The 22,818-nt window shown below is 38.8% G+C and overlaps 1 protein-coding gene across 17 annotated transcripts in view; it reads left to right on the forward strand.

Annotated features, from left to right (window-relative positions):
- Nucleotides 1-22,818, forward strand: part of PARD3 (par-3 family cell polarity regulator) — a 623,149-nt gene that overhangs the window by 469,732 nt on the left and 130,599 nt on the right. For all 17 annotated transcript variants that reach the window (XM_087420636.1, XM_087420634.1, XM_087420623.1 and 14 more), the window contains one exon: nt 5,322-5,564. In XM_087420636.1, coding sequence (XP_087276762.1) covers nt 5,322-5,564 — 243 coding nt within the window. The remainder of the gene's footprint in view (nt 1-5,321; nt 5,565-22,818) is intronic.

Raw genomic sequence — 22,818 nt, forward strand, 5'->3', positions numbered from 1 at the left:
CTCTCCAAATTCAGAACTTTTGGCTTTATTTCTACGGTAGCCCTCCAAATTTCTTCAGGTTCCCAAACTTCAAGACTGATGTGACTGCCCAGTCACCCTGGATATTACCCATGATTAGGTCATTGTCTGATGGTGACCAAATATAGTAGCAGAGTGTGTTGTCAGGTAAGTTGTCATAATTGAGCTTCAAATTAATATCCCATTGAGTTGAAGAAGGAAGTAATTTCCCTTTCTCTGGCCAAATACAGTCAAAAAGACAATGTTGTGCAAAGAATATAATTATCTCAGCTTATATGAACTTTTCATTATGGATATCCAGTATTTAGGGGTAATCGGCTTTTATAATAACATCCTTGACTGTGATAATTGCTCCTAAATGAATCAGTAGATTATAATAAAAAATTAGTATAAATTTAGCTAAATTTGACATTAGAATTTGCGTTGCTGTTTCTGTTATGGTTATTCTTTTGTGGGACTTATATTTATTAGAATCTAGGACTCTGCTGATAAAAATTTCTAACTTTCTAATATTCTCTTATGAGCTAAGAAAGTCATTGGTCCTCAAGCCAGGAAATAAGGTCCTCCTTGGGAGGTTATGGGAATATATGAAGCATTTTTGGTTGCCTCAATGGCTGGGGACACTGCTTGATGATATGTGGCTGGAACCCGTTGTGCAAGAAGTCCTGCCGATGCCCACTGCATCACCCAGGCCCAAGAGGAGCTGGGCCCCTGCCTTACCCTTGCCGTCAGGGCCAGGGCCTGGGCACGCCTCAGGAACCCTCCCCCTTCTCTGGCCACCACACCTGCCCCTACCCACGCCTTGCAGACATCCTCCATCCAGGCACTTGAGCCATGCTGTGGCCTCTCCCTCTCCTTATGTATCCCTGTCTCCTTGCCTGGACTTCAGTGAGGGCGTGGCTCAGATCGTGTGGCTTTCATGTTATTAACTATTTTTGTTAAGTGTTGGTTTATATAAGGAATAAAAAAAAAATTTGTCTCAAATGTCACTGGACCTCCGTTGAGAAACGCTGAGCTAGGTGAATTTAAGTATTTCCATTTTACGCCTGGGAAATAAGAGAAACTAGAGAAATGTGACCTGGTAGGTCCAAAATTTGGAAAACAAGACTGGCATGATGGTGATAAGCTAGATGAAAGAAAAAAACAAGGGAAAAAATGCAAATTTTCGTTGCAATGCTATGTGACAGTTTTCCAGCTTTTTTTAAAAAAGCTTTTTATTTTGAAATAATTTTAGATTTACAGGAAGTTGCAAAGATGGTACAGAGAGGTCTTGCGTACCCTTCATCTGATTCCCCCTAACCGTTACAACTTACAGGACTATAATACAATGTGAAAACCAGGAAATTGACATTGGCACCATGTGTGTCTATAGTTCTGTGTCTTGTCACATGTGTAAGTTCCGAGAACCACCTCTGCAGTCAGAGAACAGCACTATTGCATCACAGAGGGCTTCCTCACACTACTCCTTTATAGTTACACCCACCCCTCTGCTCCCACCATAGCTGTTCTCCAGCAACCACTAATGTGTTTGCCACGTCTATCATTTTGTCATTTTGAGAATGTTATATAAATGAAATCTTATAGTGTATGACTTTTTGAGATTGACTTTTTTTCCACATAGCACAGTGCCCTTGAGATCAATTCAAATTGCCGTATGTATCAATAATCTGTTCTTTTGTATTGCTGAATAGTGCTCCGGCATGAGAATGGACCTTAGTTCCTTTAGCCAGCTGCCTATTGTAGGACATTTTGGTTATTTGCAGTTTTTGAATATTAGAAAGGAAGTGTCTATGAACAGTTGTGTACAGGTTTTTGCATGGACTTAAGTTTTCATTTCTTTGAGATAAATGCCTAGGAGTCAGTTGTATGGTGAGTGTATGTTGAGTTTTTTAAGAAATTGCCAGACTGTTTTCCAAGGTGGCTGTACCATTTTATATTTCCAGCAGCAATGTGTGAGAGATCCAGTTTTCCTGCATCCTTGCCAGCATTTGATATTATCACTGTTTTTTATTTTATCTGATCTAATAGGTGTGTAGTGATAGCTCCTTTTGGTCTTAATTTGCATTTCCCTAATGGCTGGTGATGTTGAACATCTTTTCATGTGCTTATTTGTCATCTGTATATTCTTTTCAGAGAAATTTTGCTTCATATCTTTTGCCCTTCTAATTGGATTGTTTTCTCATTGTTGAGTTTTGAGTGTTCTTTATATATTCTGGACATGAGTCGTTTGTCAAATATGTGGTTTGCAAATATTTTCTCCCAGTTTGTACTTGTCTTTTCATTCTCTTAATAGAGTCTTTCACAGAGGAAATGCTTTAATTTTGATGACGTCCAATTTATCTGTTTTTTCTTTTATGGATCATGCTTTTGGTATCATTTCTAAGAATTCTTCACCGAGCACTAGGTCCTAAAGATTTTATTCTAAAGTTTTATAGCTTTACATTTTACATTTAAATCTGTGATCCATTTAGAGTTAATTTTTGTATAAGGTGTGAAATTTAAATTGAGTGTTTTTGTTTTTGCCTATGGATATCTGATTTGTTGAAAAGACTATTTTATTCCATTGAATTGCTTTTGCACAATTGTGAGAAATCAGTTGGCCATACTTGTTGGCTATTTCTGGGTTCTCTATCCTGTTCCATTGATCTGTGTCTGTCCCTTCACAGATTCCACACAGTCTTGATTACTGTAGCTATATTACAATCTTGCAGTCAGGAAGTGTGACTCCCATCACTTTATTGTTCTTTTTCACAATTGTTTAGCTATTCTATCCTTTGCCTTCCATATAAATTTAAAAATAATCTCGTCTATTTCTACAAGAATCTTGCTGCGGTTTTTATAGCAATGACATTAAACCTGTGTATCAACTTGGGGAGAATTGACTTCTTTACTATGTTGAGTCTTCCATCCATGATCACAGTATGTCTCTCCATTTTTTAGATCTTCTTTGATTTCTTTCATCAGCATTGTATAGTTTTCAGCATACAAGTCCTGTACATATTTTATTAGATTTAAATCTGTATATTTTTATACATGTCTATAAACCAACCTTTATTTTATTTATATCATTATCTATATATTTCCTTTTTTTAGTAATTATAAATGGCATTGTATTTTTAATTTCAGCATCCATGTTCATTGCCAGCATATAGAAATAACAGTGGATTTTTGTATATTGATGTATCCTGTTACCTTGCTGAATTTGGTTTGTAGTTCTAGGAGATTTTTGAGAATTGTTGAGAGTTTGCTATGGAGGCTGTCATGTCATCTGCAAATAAGAATGGTTCTATTTCTTCCTTTCCAATCTATATGCCATTTATTTCCTTTTCTAGGCTTATTGCCTTGCCTAGAATTTCTAGCACTATGTTCAATTACAGTGGTGGGAGCAGACATCCTTACCTTTTTCCTAATCTTAGGGGACAGCATGCAGTCTTTCTTCGATATGTGTTATGTTACCAATAGGTTTTTTGTAGATGCTCTTTATCAAATTTAGGAAGTTAGTTCCTCTCTATTAGTAGTTTTTGAGAGCTTCTATCATGATGGGTATTGAATTTTGTGAGATGCTTTTTCTACATCAATTGATATGATCATGTGATTTTTCTTCTTTAGCTTGTTAATATGGTGGATTACACTGATTGATTTTTTTTTTTTGTGAGGAGGATTAGGCCTGAGCTAACGTCTGTTGCCAATCCTCCTCTTTTTGCTGAGGAAGATTTGCCCTGGGCTAACATCCATGCCTATCTTCCTCTACTTTATATGTGGGACACATGCCACAGCATGGCTTAATAAGTGGTGCGTAGGTCCGTGCCTGGGATCCGAACTTGTGAACCCCGGGCCACCGAAGCGGAGGCCGTGAAGTTAACCACTACGCCACTGGGCCAGCCTATGATTGATTTTTGGATATTGAACCAGCCTTGCATTCCTGCAATAAACATCACTTGGTCATGTGTATAATTCTTTTTGCATATTGTTAAATTCTATTTGCTAATTTTTTTTAAGGATTTTTGTTTCTATATTCGTGAGGATATTAGCCTGCAGTTTTCTTTTTTGTACTGTCTTCATATGGTTTGTGTATCTTTTCTTTTGAGTATATATTTATTATTTATGTGTCATTTATGCTAGCAGTGGTCTACTTCAAATATGAGAAAAGTAAATAACTTTGCAATGAAACATTAAACTCAGTCTAAAATATTGCTTTATATAATTAAGACTTCACTTTTAAGTAAACATTTAAATTTGTAAATATGTAATGGAAATATTTTTCTTATCAAAAATCATCAAAATTCTATCAAGTGTTAATTATTTTTAGATAACCATGATCAACTTAGGACATAAATTATATCAATATATTATAGGTTGAAGAGGACTTTGTACCAAGTATCTTAATAAAATCTTAGGGAATATTTAAACATGTCTTCAGCAAAGGTGGTTGTTTAAAATTTTTTCTTTGTTATAAAACAGGCAAGTTTTATTTCAGAATTTGATTGGACACATGCCTTCTCATCCTTAATCTCAGGATCTGCCAGTTCTGTATACATCACGTAAAATCAAAGTTGGTGTCATTAAACTGAGACCTTCTTTTGCCATTAATAAAGAATTATGGTGTGGATTCATGTTTAAGCTTTATAGAATGTTGAATGTGTATGATATATTTATAATGAATAAGATATATATATATTATGCACCCACACATAAATGTATATGTATATTGTGTGTGTGTGTGTGTGTGTGTGTGTGTGTGTGTAACTTTTAAGAGATCACTCCTTGCCTTAAAAAAAATTTATGAGGGGCCAGCCTTGGTGGCCTCGTGGTTAAGTTTGGTGCATTCCGCTTCAGTGGCCTGAGTTCAATTCCTGGCTGTGGACCTACACCACTCGTTTGTCAGTGGCCATGCTGTGGTAGTGGCTCACATACAAAAAGAGGAAGATTGGCAACAGATGTTAGCTCAAGGTGAATCTTCCTCAGGAAAAAAAAAATTCATGAGTAAAACCCAAACAGATGCCTAAAACTATCTGTTCCTGGTGAATTATTAAAGCTAGTGAATAGGTGACAGTTTTAATTAAGATGTAAATTGTGACTATAGCTTATTGACATGAACAGAAGCTATCTCAAGTCATTATTTTTGAGCATCCGTGACATTACCTTGACAATCTAAAATGAATATAACATCATTTATACCATTGTTCCTCTTATAGCTACATGAAATAAAATGCATTTTACAAGATATTTTGATGAATGTTTCTATACGCAGTTCTTAGAAAAGGCATAGTTTCTCTTGTTTCAACTTTGTTCTAATTTTACAGGATTCAAGCCAAAACTCGAGAATTTAGAGAGCGACAAGCTCGAGAGCGTGACTATGCTGAAATCCAAGATTTTCACCGGACATTTGGCTGTGATGATGAGTTGATGTACGGGGGAATGTCTTCCTATGAAGGTCCCATGGCTCTCAACGCCAGACCCCAGAGCCCAAGAGAAGGACATATGATGGATGCTTTGTATGCCCAAGTGAAGAAGCCGCGGAATTCCAAACCTGCACCCGTAGAAAGGTAGGCTCCAGGAGCAATCAGAAGATTGCTTCCAAATCAACTTTTATATAGTTTTTGACAAGGGATTAGATTGTTCGTCAGTTCTCAAACCAGAACTGCCTTTTATTAATGGTCTTTAAATAGCCGTTGTGTCTAAAAGTATTGAGTTTACACAAATCGAAGCCTAATGGAAGGAGCAGCAGAGGTTTTGATAGCTTTTCTAATGATTCCAACATATTTCATCTTGTTCTTAAAATGGATTTAGACTGGAGAATTAACCTTGAGTTTATAACTCCAATAAAAAGCAAACTTGAAATTATGGCTCTTCTACTTAAGCCATATTTCCTTTTATTGCTGGGGGAGCTTCTGGTTGTGGTAATTAAATAGATGAGGAATGACATTTGTTCCAATTATAATTTATTTAGAGGGCCACTTTTTTTTAGTGACATGATTTTATTTTATGAAAGAATTAGTGAATGAGATGTATAGTATAGCTAGTCTTCAAATTGCTTGTTAATAGTGGCAGACCATGGGTCTCATTCTGTATATTAGTATGACACACGGGACTGCAATGTTGCCTCTGTGTTAATGGCTATATATTTATTTCAGATTTTAACTGACTATATGGCTATTTATTTTTTTTGCTATGTATTTTTAATGGCTATATATTTGTTTCAAATTTTAACTGAAGCAATTTAAAAACAGATCTTTTTCCACCCCTCTATTTATATATTCAGATACCATATAAAGTTTAGTTCATGAAGAAAATACAACTCATTTCTTTTTATCTGAAACATATGCATGTTGTTGTCATGAACAATATACCAATCGTATCACATCGTGTAATGCTTTCTTATAATGGTTGCTCTATAAGGGAGCTAAGTTTTGAACATTAAAAATAGCAGGTTTCGCTTAAAACTAGTGGTTCTCAAGCTTTAGCATGTGTCAGAATCCCCTGGAGTGTTTCTTAAAACACAGATTGATTAACCTTTCTCTAGAATTTTGATTCAGTAGGGCTGGAGTGGAGCCTGAGAATTTGCATTTCTAACAAGTTTCAGGTCTGCTGCTGGTGCTATTGGTCGCTGGTACTGCGCTGTAGGAACCCTGCAGGACCAGGAATGTATTGGGATTATTTCATCGATAGCACCCATGTGTTATTTGGCTGCAAATTTGGCAGGCAGTCCACGTTTTAGTTATTTACTTCTCGATATTTTTAATAGAGGTTTGCAAATGCAACAGGTAACCCTCAGGCAAACCCAGAAGGAAGCATTTTAAAGAGTACCAGAAGGACAAGCAGATCTTAAGGTAAAACCCCAGTCGGATTATTGTTCTGTTCTTTCTTGTTTTTTGGTTTTTGTTGGATTTTAGCTTTCCTTTATTGTTTTCTGAAAATCTATTTGGTGTTGACTGCAATGAGAAGTTAACATGGCAGGCTTGCGGTTTATTTAAACTGCTTGGGTGTGATTACCGAGAAGGTTCACAGTGCTTATTAGCCAACACAGATGTGTCAGGATTCAAAGAAAATTATCATCAGTGACTGTGACATTTTCTTAAAAAAAACTTCTTGGTTTTTGCTGTACTTATGAACTGCTTGCGGATGGTCAAATGGCATTTGAAGGCCATGAATGTCCCATTGAAAGTGTTTTCTTGGGAGAAAGGACAGCAGAAACTTTGGTTTTGCCAGTTAGTAACTTTTGGAGGACCTAAAAGAAAATTAGTTATCATGTTACTGATCGTTGATAAAAACAGTCATTTTTGGCATCTTCTGCATCTAGTTTGAAAATCAAACAAATAGTGGATGTGCTTGTAATGGTGGTTCAAGGAGCTCAGGAGTCCCACCTGACGTGCGGGATGGGAGTCCGAGGGCGCTCTCCAGATGCCGAGGGCCGGAAACCGTTGCCTTAAACCCAAGTTCCCTGTAAGAGTCTAAATCTCTCCCAGGATTTCTGCAGATTTTCCAAAGGGTGTACGGGCTCAGAGCCCTGTCTGCTACTGGGCTCCAGCATCCCTGGCTACAGTCTCCACTCTGCACCGTGCTGACCTCACACTGACTCAGCCTCCTAACTAATTTCCGTTAAATATCCACTCAGCAAAACATTCCAGAGGAGACTTTCGTCCTGGGGACGAGTCACCCCAAGCATCACATGGTAGGCATCGCTATATTCAAAAGCCCCTCTCAGCCTTGCCCAAGCACAGCCTGGGCAGCTATCTGTGGGGGATTTTACAGTTCTATGCATTTGTGCCCCAAAATGGTGATTAGACTAGAGAATTTCTAAGAACTTCCAACTCAAGAGAATTATAATTTATTTTTTTTAAAAAGGATCACAGAAACTTAAGTTTAGATTTTTGTAAATATTATTTCTGCAGACAATAAGACATCCATTAAACAATATTACTAATCCAAAAAGTTGGAGATGATTGCACCTGTAAGGTATTTCTTCACCTACCTGTAACTGAGTATGAATTTGGCTTGGAAGTAATGGCGTCACCTCTTTTTCCATCAGAGAGAAAGCTGTAGAAAAGTGTTTCTCAGACTTGGGTAGTGCAGAGACTCTTTTTAAAGGAAAGACAATCTCTTGAAACTGCAGTATATAATTAAATTGTTTTGATTATAATGTTACTTAAATATGTATAAAAGTAAAATAGGACTAAACTCCTTATGTTTACAGCCATTATACAACTATAAAACCAAACATCTTTACAAATTAAATACAAACAAAATAGCAAAACCATTACATTCAAATGAACACCATTAATTTAATGTGGCTAATAATGTTTTTTAAAATCTAAAGTCGTGCACAAATCATGAATATGGTGGTGGCTGCTCCATGGCAGGTTCATTTGAGTTTGTTTGCCTCCCCCACCAGCCAAGGGTTGACTCAATTCTCCCATCACTTTTCTCAGTGAGATTTCTGCAGTTCTTACGCATGTCCTTATCCAGACATTTGACCTGTATGCCACATGTGTGCATGAAGTCCCATTCGCTTCTATTATCATTAACTTGAGACAATAAAAGTAATGTTTCTTGGTGCCTTCATATTTGTAAACTTAAATTGAGACAGTGAAATAACACGTTTATAAGATGATCTAGAATATGCTTCTATTAACTTTTTAAAAAATAATTCAAATGAAAAGATAAAACTTGAAACTCCTCAGAGAGTATTTCCTGTATGAAGAATATACCCAATAAAGAAACTCCCATCAACTGACTAAATTTCACCAAAATTTGCAATTGGTGTCTGACGAACTTTACTATTCAAATTTTTGGATTCCATGGGAGTATAGGCAGTCAGTTGACAATCTGAAGCATAGCCTGCATCTGTTCTGGGATTTTCCTTGTTTGGTAAGAAAGCAGTATCCTGAATTTCATTGTTTAATCATTTTGATTGATCTTATAGTCCGAAATATGGATCTGGTAGCCCCATATGGAAATAGCCAGCAACAATTTATTAAATAGTGTGATTTGATGTCAAAGTGGGACACTTTCTTACTTTCCACATATTATTTATAAAATGCTTTTTATAGGATAGCTTCATACCATGTCTAGAAATATTTCTATGCCTGTTTATTTGATTGACACATGAACTCATCTGACTAGATGCTTTGGTCACAGTGCCGTTGTTACTACTATTTATTAATGTCCTTGGTAACATTTTGATTTTTCAAATTGGATCGATGCTAAAGAGAAGCGGACCCTACACTTCTGTTTTGTATGAATAATACAAAAAAATATTGGTGTACATATTTTACCCTACTTCAAACCGAAGACCTCAAATATTTAGCTATTGTAAATGATTCATAATCCTACATTTCTTTGACAAGAGTGCATTCCCTATTAGATTGTTGTAGCTTCAGTTGCTTAGAATACTTTAGGAGGCTGATACAGTGTTCTCTGAGTTCCGCATCTCTCCCTGAATGTGGAAGACACTGCTAGTTGCCTACCTAATACCCAGTCTCCCCTTTTTCCTTACTTAAGAGAATCCCAATTTTGTTCAGGTTGGCAGTGTGCCAGCTAAAAATTTCAATTTCCCAGGCTCCCTTGCAGTAAGAGGTGACCATGTGACATCACTCTGACTAATGATTTAGAAGTGGACCTAGGATGGGACTTCCTGCAAAGCTAGTTTTTTCCTGATTAAAATGGAGCTGACAACTTCTTCCCTTTGCCATTTTTCCTTCTCTCCGCCTGGAACTTGGATGGGTGCTCCAAGGTAGGGTTCATCTAACAATCCTGAGGAGGAAGAGGGAAGCAGCCTGGTCCCTTGAGCAGCTGTCCTAGGCCTGGTGAGCCCACCTTCTAGCCTTTGTCACCTGTAAAACTGAGCCCCATACTTGTTTGTCACCTTCCATCAGGTTTCTGTTTCATGGAGCCAAATACCATTCTGAGTATGTGCACACAAGAGCCCAAGAGAATCATCATGTTTAGATCAAGATTGTCTACATATTGGAGAACTATCCCCTGGTCAAATCATTTCCACATAGTTTGTAAAATTAGTAATGGGCAGAATTCTCCAATGTTGCTCAATTAGCTCTTCTGTGTTTCATTTTGTTAAGCCTCTACTTAAAGAAATCTTATCAATCAAATGTCTGCTAGCATTCATCCGTGTTAACTCTGACATGCCACTATCTCCTGGCAACTCCTACCTCTACCAACAATCCTGCTATAAGTAGGAGGCAGTTGAGTGAACTGTAAGCATGAACTATAGAGCCACACTGCCTGGGTTTGCTTCTGGGCTCTTCTGCCCTTAGCTGTGGAAACTCTATGCTTCATTTTCCTCATCAGTAAAATGGCCCTAATAATGGTACTTACCTCATTAGGCTTGGGGAGGACTAACTCTGTTAATATATATACAGCACTTAGCACTGTGCCTGGTCCATAGTAAGCACTATTTAAGTGTTTGATGTTGCTATTTTTAGTTAGGAAGTAGGTGTTTACTCTCAGGAAAGCACAGCATCCCCACCTGGATACAGAAACAAGCAGGGAACAAACTTGAAAAGAATAAAGATAGATTTTATTGCTTATACTTAATATAGATTAAAAAAGTATAGGGATGCAACTCTGCTGATACACTTCATTCATTAAATAGCTTGGTCTCTACGTTTTCTCCATAAATCACATCATGTCAGGAACAGTGTCTCTTTAAATTAGGACTTAGTGAGTTCATTAGAAGGCATTCCAGATTGCCTTTACAGTATAAGTATGTGGATTGAAAGTAAGTGCTGGATACCGTACAATGGCTTATTTGAGAGTGAGTAGGGGACAGTGGTATATGAATGTGATCAGTTTCTGTCTGGCGTTTGACAGTTTGAAGCCCTTCATTTTGTACTTTCATGGAAATCTTTGAGGTTCTTCATGTTCTACTTTCATGAAATTCTTGCTGATTCCAAGCTTGCAATGCTCCATGGAGGTACGGAGGCTGGACCTTCGCAAACCTTGTCTAAACATTTGACATTTCTATTTACATCAAGTTATCTCCTGGTGGGGCAGGCGGGCAGGCACCGTGATCTTACGAACTGTTCTAGAGCAGTGATTTTTCACATTGTAGCCTGTGTACAAAGAACCTGAGGTGCTTCTCGCAAGTGCAGTTCTGTTGCGCTCTCCTCACAGATATTCTGATTCAGTAGATCTGGTTGGGGACTAACAGCCCACATTTTCAACAAGTACCTCAGTTGACTGTAATCTAACCAGTTTATCCACCCTTCGAAAACACTATTCTTGGACTAATGAAAAAACAAATTGGAACTCCAATATAATTTAATTTAGTAAGATCTGTTAACAGTGAAGCTGTGAAGTAATTTATAATTTCCATATTGGATACAGCTTTATCTTGGCATTCATAAATGTCCATTGTTACCTATGATTAAATAGTCATTTTATTTAAAAGGTCACCCTGCAGGTGTGATATTCATAAACTTTATCCAGTGTTTCTTGACACTTATCAAAAAGTTTCTTTTCATGTAGGTTATACAATTAATTTCAATTTAAAAGTTTAGTATGTTTGAATTCTAACAACGAAATGATGAAATGCTTGTCAATAATGTTTCTTATTTACTTGAGGACACCATGCAATTCATATTTTTATATCCAGATACCAGAATGTCTAGTTAAAAACTTCACAGAAAGACAGCTCTAATGGACATTTGCTGACTGTCACCACGCAATCATTTGCCACCAAGAGTGCATTGTCCTCAAATGTAATTGAAATAAAATAGGTACTGTGCTGCTATAAATCTAAATAGCAGGAAAATAGTAGGCTAGACTCCCCCAGCTTGTTGAGGACACCTTAATGGAAACATAAATACCATAATCATATGCTTTTTGCATGCATTTTACCACTAGAGAGAAAATGCCGATTTTAAAAGAAAAGACCCTTGTGAACTTGTTTTTTTGCCCATTAAAATGGAATCCAGTTGTGTCAAAAGGAAGTCTGGCAGGCAGAACAAAACTGATTTTCTTAGATGCAGTTATTAAACATGTGCTCTTTTAAGAATCTTGGGTCATATAACAAAGTTGTATTTGCTACTCAAAAAGTCAAATACCATTTTTATGTTTACTTGATATTATTTATCTCTGCTTTTCTTGGAATGTGAGAAAGTAATTCTCAAAGGTGGTAAATGTCATTGTCATATGCGTTTTACATATGGGTGCCATTGCTAATTAACATGCTCTACCCTGGCCGCATCTCAGTGCCCTGAGCTCTTCATTTCTGGCCTTGGCTGGCTCCTTCTCCATTCACCTCAGCAAATGTTCTGAACTTTGTTGTTCTCTTCAACATGCGCCTCATCTCCAAACCTACAACCCAGCTACATCTGTGCCCAGGCTACTTCCCTCGCCCCACTTGCTGAGGATCAGCTCTCCTTCCAGGCGGGCTCTGTGAACACTGCCGGATCCCACCCCAGCCCTGCCCGGAGCCTGCTCCGTCAGCCTCTCCTCTCAGCCCCTTTAGCCTGTGCCTCTCTGCCGGCACTTCCGTGGAGCCAGTAAACGTGCTCAAGTCTTTATCATGCTGTTTAAAAAACAAATCCTTTTTCACCCTCTAGCTATCTTCTGCCCTATTTTTCCTCTTCACTTCTAATCCAGACTTCTTGAAAGATTAATCTAGATTTGATATAGACTGTTGTATCTCCTTGGCCATATCTCGTTGACTCCGTGTGGTAGACAGAATAATGGCCCTCCAAACATGTCCACACCCTAACCCCTGGAAACTGTGATTGTTACCTCACACAGCAAAAAGGACATTGCAGAGCTGATCAAGTTAAGGATCTTAAAATGGGAAGATTTTCCTGGATTATCCAGGTGAGCCCCATGAAATATCAAGAGTGGCTTAGTGGTTAAGTGCACATGCTCCGCTACCGGCGGCCCGGGTTTGGATCCCGGGCGCGCACCGTCGCACCGCTTCTCCGGCCATGCTGAGGCTGCGTCCCACATACAGCAACTGGAAGGATGTGCAGCGATGACACACAACTATCTACTGGGGCTTTAGGGAAAAAAAGGAGGAGGATTGGCAATAGATGTTAGCTCAGAGCCGGTCTTCCTCAGCAAAAAGAGGAGGATTGGCATGGATGTTAGCTCAGGGCTGATCTTCCTCACAAAAAAAAAAGAAAAAGAAAAAAATATCAAGAGTCTTCATAAGTGAAAGAGGGAGGCAGGAGAGTCAAGGTCAGGGAGAGATTGGAAGATGTTACACTGCTGGCTTTGAAGACAGGAAGGGGCTGTGAGCCAAGGAATGCAGGTGGCTTCTAGAAGCTGGAAAAGGCAAGGAAAGAGATTCTCCCCTAGAGCCTCCAGAAGGAACGCAGCCCTGTCGACACCTTGATTGTAGCCCAGTGAAACTCATTTCAGACTTCTGACCTCCAGAACTGTCATAGAATAAATTTGTGCCATCTTGAGGCAACGTTTGTGGTAATTGGTCATAGCAGCCATGTGATTAGCTTCCCAATGGCGTCCTAGATTCCTGATGGGTAAACACTTCAGTTCTTTCCATTCTAGTCACTCTGTGGCATTCCTGAAACCCTGTTCTCTTAGTTTCTGTGGTTCTGCTGTCTCTTGCTTCCTCCTTCGTTTCTGACTATTCCTTAACTGACTTTTTAGAGGTTCTCTTCTGCTTGTCCCCTAATTTTGCATTCCCTAGGGAAATACCTCTGCACCGCTACTCTTTCCTATATATTCTTTTGGTTAAAGTTTTAACCACCCCGCAGGTGATCTGCACTGACCCAACCCTCTGCTCTAAGCCCCAGGCTCTTACGCTGCTTTCTGCGTCTCTGAGGCACCTAGCCCAGCCTATCCAAAACAGAATTCATCGTTTTTCATTCCAAACCCCCTCTAGTTTCCTTGGCCTAATCTCAGAGAATGCTGTCACCACCCACACATCTACTCAAGCTGTTAGCCTTTCTTTTGCAGCCAGCCTACCTCCCCCAATATCAGCCAGTGATGAAGGCCTACCAATTTTACATTCTAAATAATTCCAAATCCTCTCTCCCCTTCTGTCCTGCTACACATGGACACTCGAGTGGTCTCCCAACTCCTCTCTGCCTCTGGTCTTGTTCTCCTCAAATCCCTACTTCACCCAATACCTGGAGTTTTCTTTCTAAAATAAAAATCTGACCATCTCATTCCCTTGCTTAAAATTATTCTGTGGCTGTTTATTGTCTCCAAGATACAGTGTAAGCTCTCAGCATGGTGTCTGTGGGCCCCTGAGACCTCCTGTTTCAGCCTCATCTCTGATTATATCAGATTATGTCATATTGGTTCATATCATACTTTCCTAATACAGGATCCGTCTAAAAGTATAAACCCAACTTCTAATACATGGGTGAATTAAGTGGCTCTTTGGTGTTATATGTTCTGCAAATGTTAAATTTTGGTGAGTAAAAACAAGTAGTCACCATTCATTAAGCTATTCTAATATAGTTAGAGATGCAGCAATTAAATCAAAGGCAGAGGTGACATAAACAGCCCAACAAATGAAATCTGGGAAGTAATGAAGCCATAAATAAGGTCATGGCTAATTTTAGAGACTTCTTTTTTAATTTTTTGTTGATTAACATTGCCTGAAACCACAATTTGTTTGTAGAAGTAATGTGTAATAGGGGTTATTTATTTATATATTTATTTTAGCCTTAGAGGAAGTTTAAATATTCTGCAGAAATACGAGGATAAACAAAAACTATTTTAGACCTTGACAGTTAGCAGGCAAATAGTCCTCTAGCGGAGTGTGTTCGTTTTTGTTTCAATGTCTTTCCCTTTCAGGGCGCTGAACTTTTGGGTCTTTGATGATGAGCTGACCACACTGTGGCCAAAATCTCCTTGAGCTGCTTGGTGTTTCACTTGATGTTAGCTTTCTAACAGAAGCTCCAAGATCCTGGGTGGGGCATTGAGACCTCAGACTGTCGAAATGCAGGTTGGCATGATAAATCATCTTTTTATTTCCACTCAACTGCCTGGTTCTCCTGTCCTTTAAATAGCCCAAACCTGTGCATTCAAGTGCCAATCTTATTGGTATTTAGTGGTCTTAGCTTGGTGTTATTTTTTTTCTTGCTCCTGCACAAGGATGGAATATCAATCAACTGTTAATATAAATTCATGAGGATTTATGTGGAGTCCTGTTGTGAGATGCATTTTCAACTTCTTGGGAGACTTGATCAAAACCTGAATCCCACATCCATTTTTAAATTAACTTCTCACATGTTCTAGAGCTTTTCCTTGGGCACTCTAAGCCCTCAGTGTGGATAACTATTTGATAATTCTCTACTTGTTGCTTCATTCTTTCTCCTTCCATTAGTTCCCCATTGGTTGATTTTCGGTAACTTTAGAAGAAAGAGTAGTTGATTAAAAAAGATACTTGTTGTCTTTTCCAATCAAGGAAGTGATTGGGAAATCCTTAGCTTCTTCCACTAAAATAGGTATGTGTATAGAAATGTGAAAATTCTAAACTTTCTGTATTGTTACGGAACAGAAAATGACTAGGTAATTTATATATTCTATTGATATGTAGTAATTATTTGAAAATGCATTTGAAATTTCATAAAAGGGACTCAGTAAATGTAGAGTGAATGAATGAATGTATATTAGTGCGTATGTACATTTCTGTAAAACTCACAAATACTTTTAAAACTGAATTTTCTATATCAGTGTATGCCTTTCCTTATTAGTTCTACCCAATAGACTATACAGGGACTATATTGTTGAATCCTTAGGAATATAAAGTTTCAAAAATAGTTGTTCTCAAACAAAATACACTGGGGCCAGATAAGTGTCTCCAAGTGGTTCCTTTGGGCAAGGTGGCGGGGGGGTGGGTGGCTCTTCCAGCTTAAATTTTTTACAAATAAATTTACTATAAATTTAAAAATTAAACAGATATTATTGGACAACAAATTAACCTTAGCCTGAACTTGTGCTTCTTTATTTACCCTTGTTTTAACTGAAATTTCTGGTTACTAACCTCCAAGAGTGGCCTGGTTAACCTTCTCAGGGGTAAAACTAGACTGATCCTGGAGCAAATCAAAGAGCAAAGGCCACTGAACCCAACTCATAACAAAAGCTCAGACTATCCAAATGAGACGAAGAATACTGCCATCAGGGTCTGGAGGATTTGCTGAGTGTGCGTGAATTTGGACTAGAACTTTGTGACTTGGAATTGATTGGTAATGTCAATCTGAATAGAAGAAATAGTATAAAGTCTGAATTAGAGAATATTGTTCAAAGATACTATACTTGGAACTTTAAATTACTTCCAGCAACTCAGATGAAGGGCTAAGAGTGTTTTGGTTAGCAAACCTTTATTTTTTAAACTTTACCATAGATTGTTTTTATTTTAATTTAGATGTAAATCAGATTTGCTTAAATGTTGTTCCGATGAGACTCATTTGTTGATTCCAACACCACTGGAATAGAAAATGATTATTCTAAATGCCCTTCAAATAAGTCCTGCTAAGTCTCATTTCTACTATAAATTTGATTGGGAAAAAAAGCAATTTAGCAGTGAAAAGAAAAATTCCTTTATAGATTTTCATAAGTTGTAAATAGTGGTGTTAAAATAGTTATATCACCCACCTAAGAAAAATACTGCTATAGTTTCATGTAATTCTGGAATTTCAAAAATAAAAGTATAACATTGTCTTCTATGAAGGAAAATATGATTTAAAAGAAAAGTTAGCCATTCCAGAACTCACTGATTATCATGACTTGAAAACAATTCCCTCCAAATAAATCTTCATAACAACCAAATAACATATCTTTTGCCTCTCTTTTCTGGTCTCTGCTTTGATACTTTCAGGATCATTTAATGCCAGGTACAAAGTTCAAAAAGCAATATTTGCTTAGTCTTTTGAAAGTTACCTAATAAATTGACCTGCATCAGGCACTTAGGGGGAGAAGTAGTAAAGTAAAATTTTAACTCCACGTTTGTTTTAAATTCTAATGTTACCTAGAATTCTTAAAGAAGGTCGGAGGAGGGGATAAGTAGGATGCAGATGGAAATGGGGAGTGGGGAGGGGGCATGGGTACTAGTTGAACAAGTTATGGACACAACTCCATGGAGTACCGTGAAATTACTGGTTATTGTGAATTTGGACACTTATGGTGATTTTCCTGGCAGATGGCAGTTCCTGTCTTGAGAAATGAGGATTTTCTCTAAAGTTCACAAAGTTAGCATGTGGTCTGTGGGGGAAAGAGGGAGGACCTAGAAAAATGACTTAAATTTTATATAGTCATAATTCTGGTGCAGAAGAGTTTTGTTTTTGTTTTTGCAAACTACGTTTAGCATACCTTAGGGAAAAATCACCTGCTTTGTAACAGAAACTAAAGTCGAGGATAAATACTTATTTCTAATTGTGTTTTTCTTCTGTTTCCTTCTTTCCTTTAGTCTGTATGTTTAAGTTTTGTGAAATATTCAAGGGCTTGAATTCTTTGAACAAGCCCAAAGTTCTTGCACACATTCATCCTCCAGCCTCTATGGCTGTCCATTCACCTCCCCAATGGTTATTTGGTGGCTCTTGTGTGCCAAGAATGATGGAAGGTGGCTGGGATACAGGAATGAGCGAGACCTGATTCACCTCCCCAGTTCCTCTCACTGGATGCCACGTGACAGATCACACACAATATGTTGTACACAGAGTGATAGGAATTAAATAGGATGCTAAGGAGATAGACTCAGGTGGGGAAGGAGGGGCTTCTAAGAGGTAGTGTGCTGGAGCTGCGTCCTAAATGGGTCAGAGCTATACTATATATGTGAGTATGTGTGTGTGTATATATAAGTATATATAAAGTGACCTAGTTTTGACTGACAGTGCAGACTAGTTAAGGTGCTAGGTTTATATACTCCTGATAAATATTAAATATGGTCAACACTTTACTATGTAAATTTCTTAATGCCTCCTGCCCCTGAAAACCACTGGCAGAACTGTTGTCGCTTTTCTCCCTGAGTAGTCTGATGCTTTGAAAAGTTTTATGGGATTTCAGCAAGTAAGGCTTGCTCAGCCTCTAGGGCTCTTGGTGCCTTGAAGCCTCAGGTAGGTGGGGCACTGAGGTCTACAGGATAATGAGGTAGAGCCTGGGCAGGAAGAGATGCTGCAGACCCAGTTAGGCAGCATCCAGGGGTTTCTACATGGACAGGTCCAGAATTCAGGTGCCATGAGGGACAGCTGTGCTTGGCGATATTGACCTTATGGATCATTTCCAAAGTAGGTCTGTGAGAATAGTCATGTCTTTAGTACAGTATCACTTTAAGCCTTTGAGGAACTGGACATTCTTGTTTTGACCATTCATGGCTGTGAATGACTTGTGATTTGCAGTGCTGCTTGGGCCTGCAGGCTTCGCTGGAGCATCAGGGGAGATGGAACTACATTAGTCAGTTTCATATCAGTTGAGCACCTTCTGAGACACAAACTACCTTACTAGCCTAGTTCAGAAACACTGAGAGATCACATAAAGTCATGATTTAGTCAACATCTTCCTTCTAATATTATTTCTAAGGAATTTTATATGCATCTGGGAGAGTCCCATTAATCCCTCTTTGTAATGGATGAATCCAAAATTACCACCCCAGTTTCTTTTAAAGAGGAACACATCTTTGAATCATTTTGGTTTTTCTATAAGATTTCCAGCTTTTTTACTAGATCAAGGTGAACTGGATGGAGTTGTAATGTGACCCTTGCTGACGGAGGGGTTCGCAATGTCCAACAATCTGTCCTCCTTACAACAGAAAGCAGCAGGTGGTTGAGTTTTCAAAGGGCAGGTGGTGCTCTGATTGTCTGCTGGGACTTGCTTTACAGCTATTGCATGAGAGCATCACTGCCCCACTTTTGCATCTAGTACATCCTTGAAAATGTTGAAAAGTCAAATGACTGCCAATGCCACGCGCATGTATGTACCCAGGGGTTGGATGAGATTGTGGTCCTAGAGAGATGGGAAGTCGTGGTAAAATCAGCTATGACATTTCCTGCAGGCACTGGTGATAAACTCCACTGTGTTGGGAGGGCCTAGCACTGAGGCAGACACAGCAACGGCCCCTGCCATCTCTGCATCACTGCAGGGACAGGCGTGTAGAGCCAGGCACCACCCTTTCTCCTAGACTGATGTCTCTCTTGACCGTTTTCTGGGCTCTGCCTCATGCTTTCCCATGGCCACCAGGGTGAGTCTTCCTGCGTGGCTTCCTGCTTGAAACCCTTCACTGCTCACAGTGGGAAGATGGTTAGTCAGGGAGAGGAAGATGGGCCAGCTGAAAACAAGTTGGTTGGCACTCCAGGCAAATTCTGGGGCATCACAGGAGCCTCAGCCCTTGGGCAGGAATGAGTCACAGGGGCTTCTACATGGAATGCCACACTCCCAGGAGCACTCACTTGCAAAGCGGGGGCCCCTGAGGGGGCTGCGGGTGGGGACAGGCAGCACCACCAGCAGTGACTGAAGTTAGTTGATCTGAGGAAATCCAAATAAATTAAAATCACAGCTCTCTCTCCTCCTTCTCTGCACTCCCTAACTACCTTCTCTGCTTTATTTTTCTCACTAGTGCTAATGAAATTATGATATGACATAGTCACAGCTTCAAAATTTTGTTTATCATTCATCTCTAACAACTAGAATGAAATTCCATTTTACGGTAGGAGTCTTATCTGTTTTGTTCATGGCTAATTCCAAGGCCTGGCATATAGGCATTCAAATATGTTCAATAAATGAACGAATGAATAAACCAGCCCCTCCTCAGCGCGGCAAAGGCAGTTTATGGGGCGTAGCATACGATGAGGAAAATTGGAAGCTGTATTTGAGTAGAGAGGGCCTGCTTTAGGAAAAAATATGGACTTTCTATCAGCAAAATGTAGTTAAACATTTTTTTTTTTCTGAGGAAGATTCATCCTGAGCTAACATCTGTGCCTGTCTTCCTCTGTTTTGTATGTGGGTTGTTGCCTCAGCATGGCCAGCCAGTCGTGTAGGTCCGCACCTGGGATCCAAACTGATGAACCCCAGGCCACCAAAGTGGAGCAAGCTGAACCTAACCACTACACCTGGGGGCTGGCCCCTACTTAAACATTTTAATGGTTAAAATCCCTTTTGCTTATTAATGTTAAATCCACAATTCCTTTTTTTCATTCTTCCTCCCCAGTCTTTATTTAAATAAGGTATTTTATTTTTGTTTTTTCAATTGAAGTACAATTGACATATAACATTGTGTAAGTTTAAGGTGTACAGCTTGTTGATTGATACATTTATATACTGCAATATGATTAAACACCATAGCATTAGCAAACACCTCTACAGTTATATAATTATCATTTCTTTTTTTTACACAGTTTTATTGAGATATAATTCACGTATTATACAATGCACCCATTTAAATTGTACAGTTCAGTGGCTTTTAATATATTCACAATTTGCTTATCTGTCACAACAATCAATTGTGGAGCACTTTCATTATCCTCAAAAGAAATCCTGCTCCCCCTTATCTGTCACTGCTCCTCCCCAGTCACCTCTCCAAGTTGTCCCCCACCTCCCAGCCCCACCTACCCCACCCCACCCCCACCCCCCGCAGCCCTAGGCAACAACTAATCTACTTTCTGTTTCTATAGATTTGCCTATTCTGGACGTTTCCTATGAAATGTAAATCCGTAGTTCTTATAGGTTTCCTAGAGCTTATGTAGTTTTGAGAGAGAGATGATGTGGTACGATGCTATACAATATGATATACTAAGAGAAGATATGCTATCGGTATTGTTAGCACAGGCCCTGGGCCAACCTGAGTTCCCATCCTGGCTCTGCTGCTTAACCTTCTGTGCCTCCCTTCTTGTGTCTGTTACGTGGGGATAACAGTACTCACCTGATTGGGGTTTTTGGTGAGGATTGAATGAATGACTACATGTAAGTACTGCCAGGGACGTAGGAAGAGTCTAGTAAGTATTAATTACTATTATTATTATGCCACTACCACCACCACCACCACTACCGTCAGCAGCAGCATCTCGATTCTTGAGTTCTAAGGACATTTAGAAGCTAAAAAGTTTGCTGCATAAATTGTTTTGGCGTGAGTGTGATATATGACGATTCTGTATTTTTTAGCACCTTTTGTCTGTAAAAACTTATTTAGGTTTCTCAACTTTTTATTTTGATGCTGCAATTGCTGTCTGCAGCTTTTTACATTATATGCTGGTGCTAAAATGTGCATTGCTGCGAACATTTGATTAATTTGTGTAATTGGGAAGCAACCTCATCTGCAGTAATTTGGCATGGTATTTAACTTAAATAGCCACAGTTCATTTCCAAAACAGGAAACCAAGGTGACCAAAGGTTATGATATTAGAGGACATGAATGAAGAATGTGCAGGTCTACGGGCTGAGCCAGATTCTCCCACAGCTGAACCAACCTGCGGATGGTTCCCACCTTTAGAGAGACTGGTTACTACTTCCCTCTTGGAAGTGTAGGTGGAATAATGAAGCCATTTTAAATAGCTCTGTGATACAGTTACATAAAAACTGCCATGTAATTGCCTAATATTAGTATTATACATGCCTTGTCTTCATTATATGATAATTAATTAAAATAAGGTTCAGTGTTAATAAATATGTAGTACAGAGAGTTATTGATGCTTTATTTATGGTAAACAGGAAATATCCTGAGTGATTTTTTTTTATTTCCAGCTTAGAAATGATAAATCAATTATGAAAAGAGGCTAGATTTATTTTTTTATGATATGTCTTTTTCTGGTGCATTTTGTCCGCTTACCTGGAATCAGCTATGTATACCTCACAAAATGAAGTCTCCTGATACCCACGGATAGCTAAATGCCCATCAAGGAATAAATGAATGCATGTGAGTTGTTTTAATTAGCTAGGTGTGATTTAAAGGTTGCTGAAATCAAAAAGGCTTATTCATTTTTCATCAATAATCACTTACCTTAATATTTCATTAGAACCCACTGATTTGCAGACCTCCTTCTGGGCTTTGATTCATTATGACTGCAGACATAATTTAACTTCCTCTCTTTTTCTCATTCTGTATTATACTCTTTCATCTCTGAGACACTGTTAAGATGTTTCTAACATTCACAGGCCTGCTAATTGATCCAACTTTTTTTTTTCAACTGTACTTAAAGCTAAGAGTTCTAGGGTGTGGAAAGCTGCATGTGTGCGCGCACACACGATTTTAGGCAGATTTCTTTCATCATCTGAACAGCTGATAATAATGTGCAAATTTTCTGTTTCATATGTTCTGAGAGTAAGAACTGATTTATCGTGTGCACAAGTCAGGAAGTAAATAGTTTGGACACATTCTTAGACTATGCCATCAATCTGAAAGAACAAAGCATCTTGTGTGTGGCATACTCAGCAGATGAGATCACTATCTGTGCGTATACCTTATTTTCAAAACATATCTCCGGTTGCTTTAGATGCAGACTCGCACTTGGCTTCAGAGTGCAGCGTGCTTGTGTGTCCTCAGGTGGTGGCTCTGTGCCAGTCTTCTATGCTGCAACCTAGGGGGCATTGCTCTGACAGCGAAGCTGGGGGCTGGGCCCTCACATTAATAGGATGCACGTGCAGAAAAGAGCCGTTCCTCTTCTTCAATTGTCCATTGACGATGTGACTGATCACAGCCAGACAGAAGCTGTGCGGGGCGTGGGAGTCTGAGTGGAACCTCTTAAGACCCAGATTCCAAACACCTCTCATTCAATGCGTAGAGCGGTCCTAGGTTTTTGGAAGTAACTAATCTAAAACATGGAAACATACCCAGCACAGACTGAGATTCTGACAAGCTGAAGCTGGCAATGAAAAAGTAATAGTAAGTCGATGAAT

The sequence above is a fragment of the Ceratotherium simum genome, chromosome 32 (genome assembly GCF_057802395.1).
Source record: "Ceratotherium simum simum isolate JZ-2026a chromosome 32, ASM5780239v1, whole genome shotgun sequence".
NCBI lineage: Eukaryota > Metazoa > Chordata > Mammalia > Perissodactyla > Rhinocerotidae > Ceratotherium > Ceratotherium simum.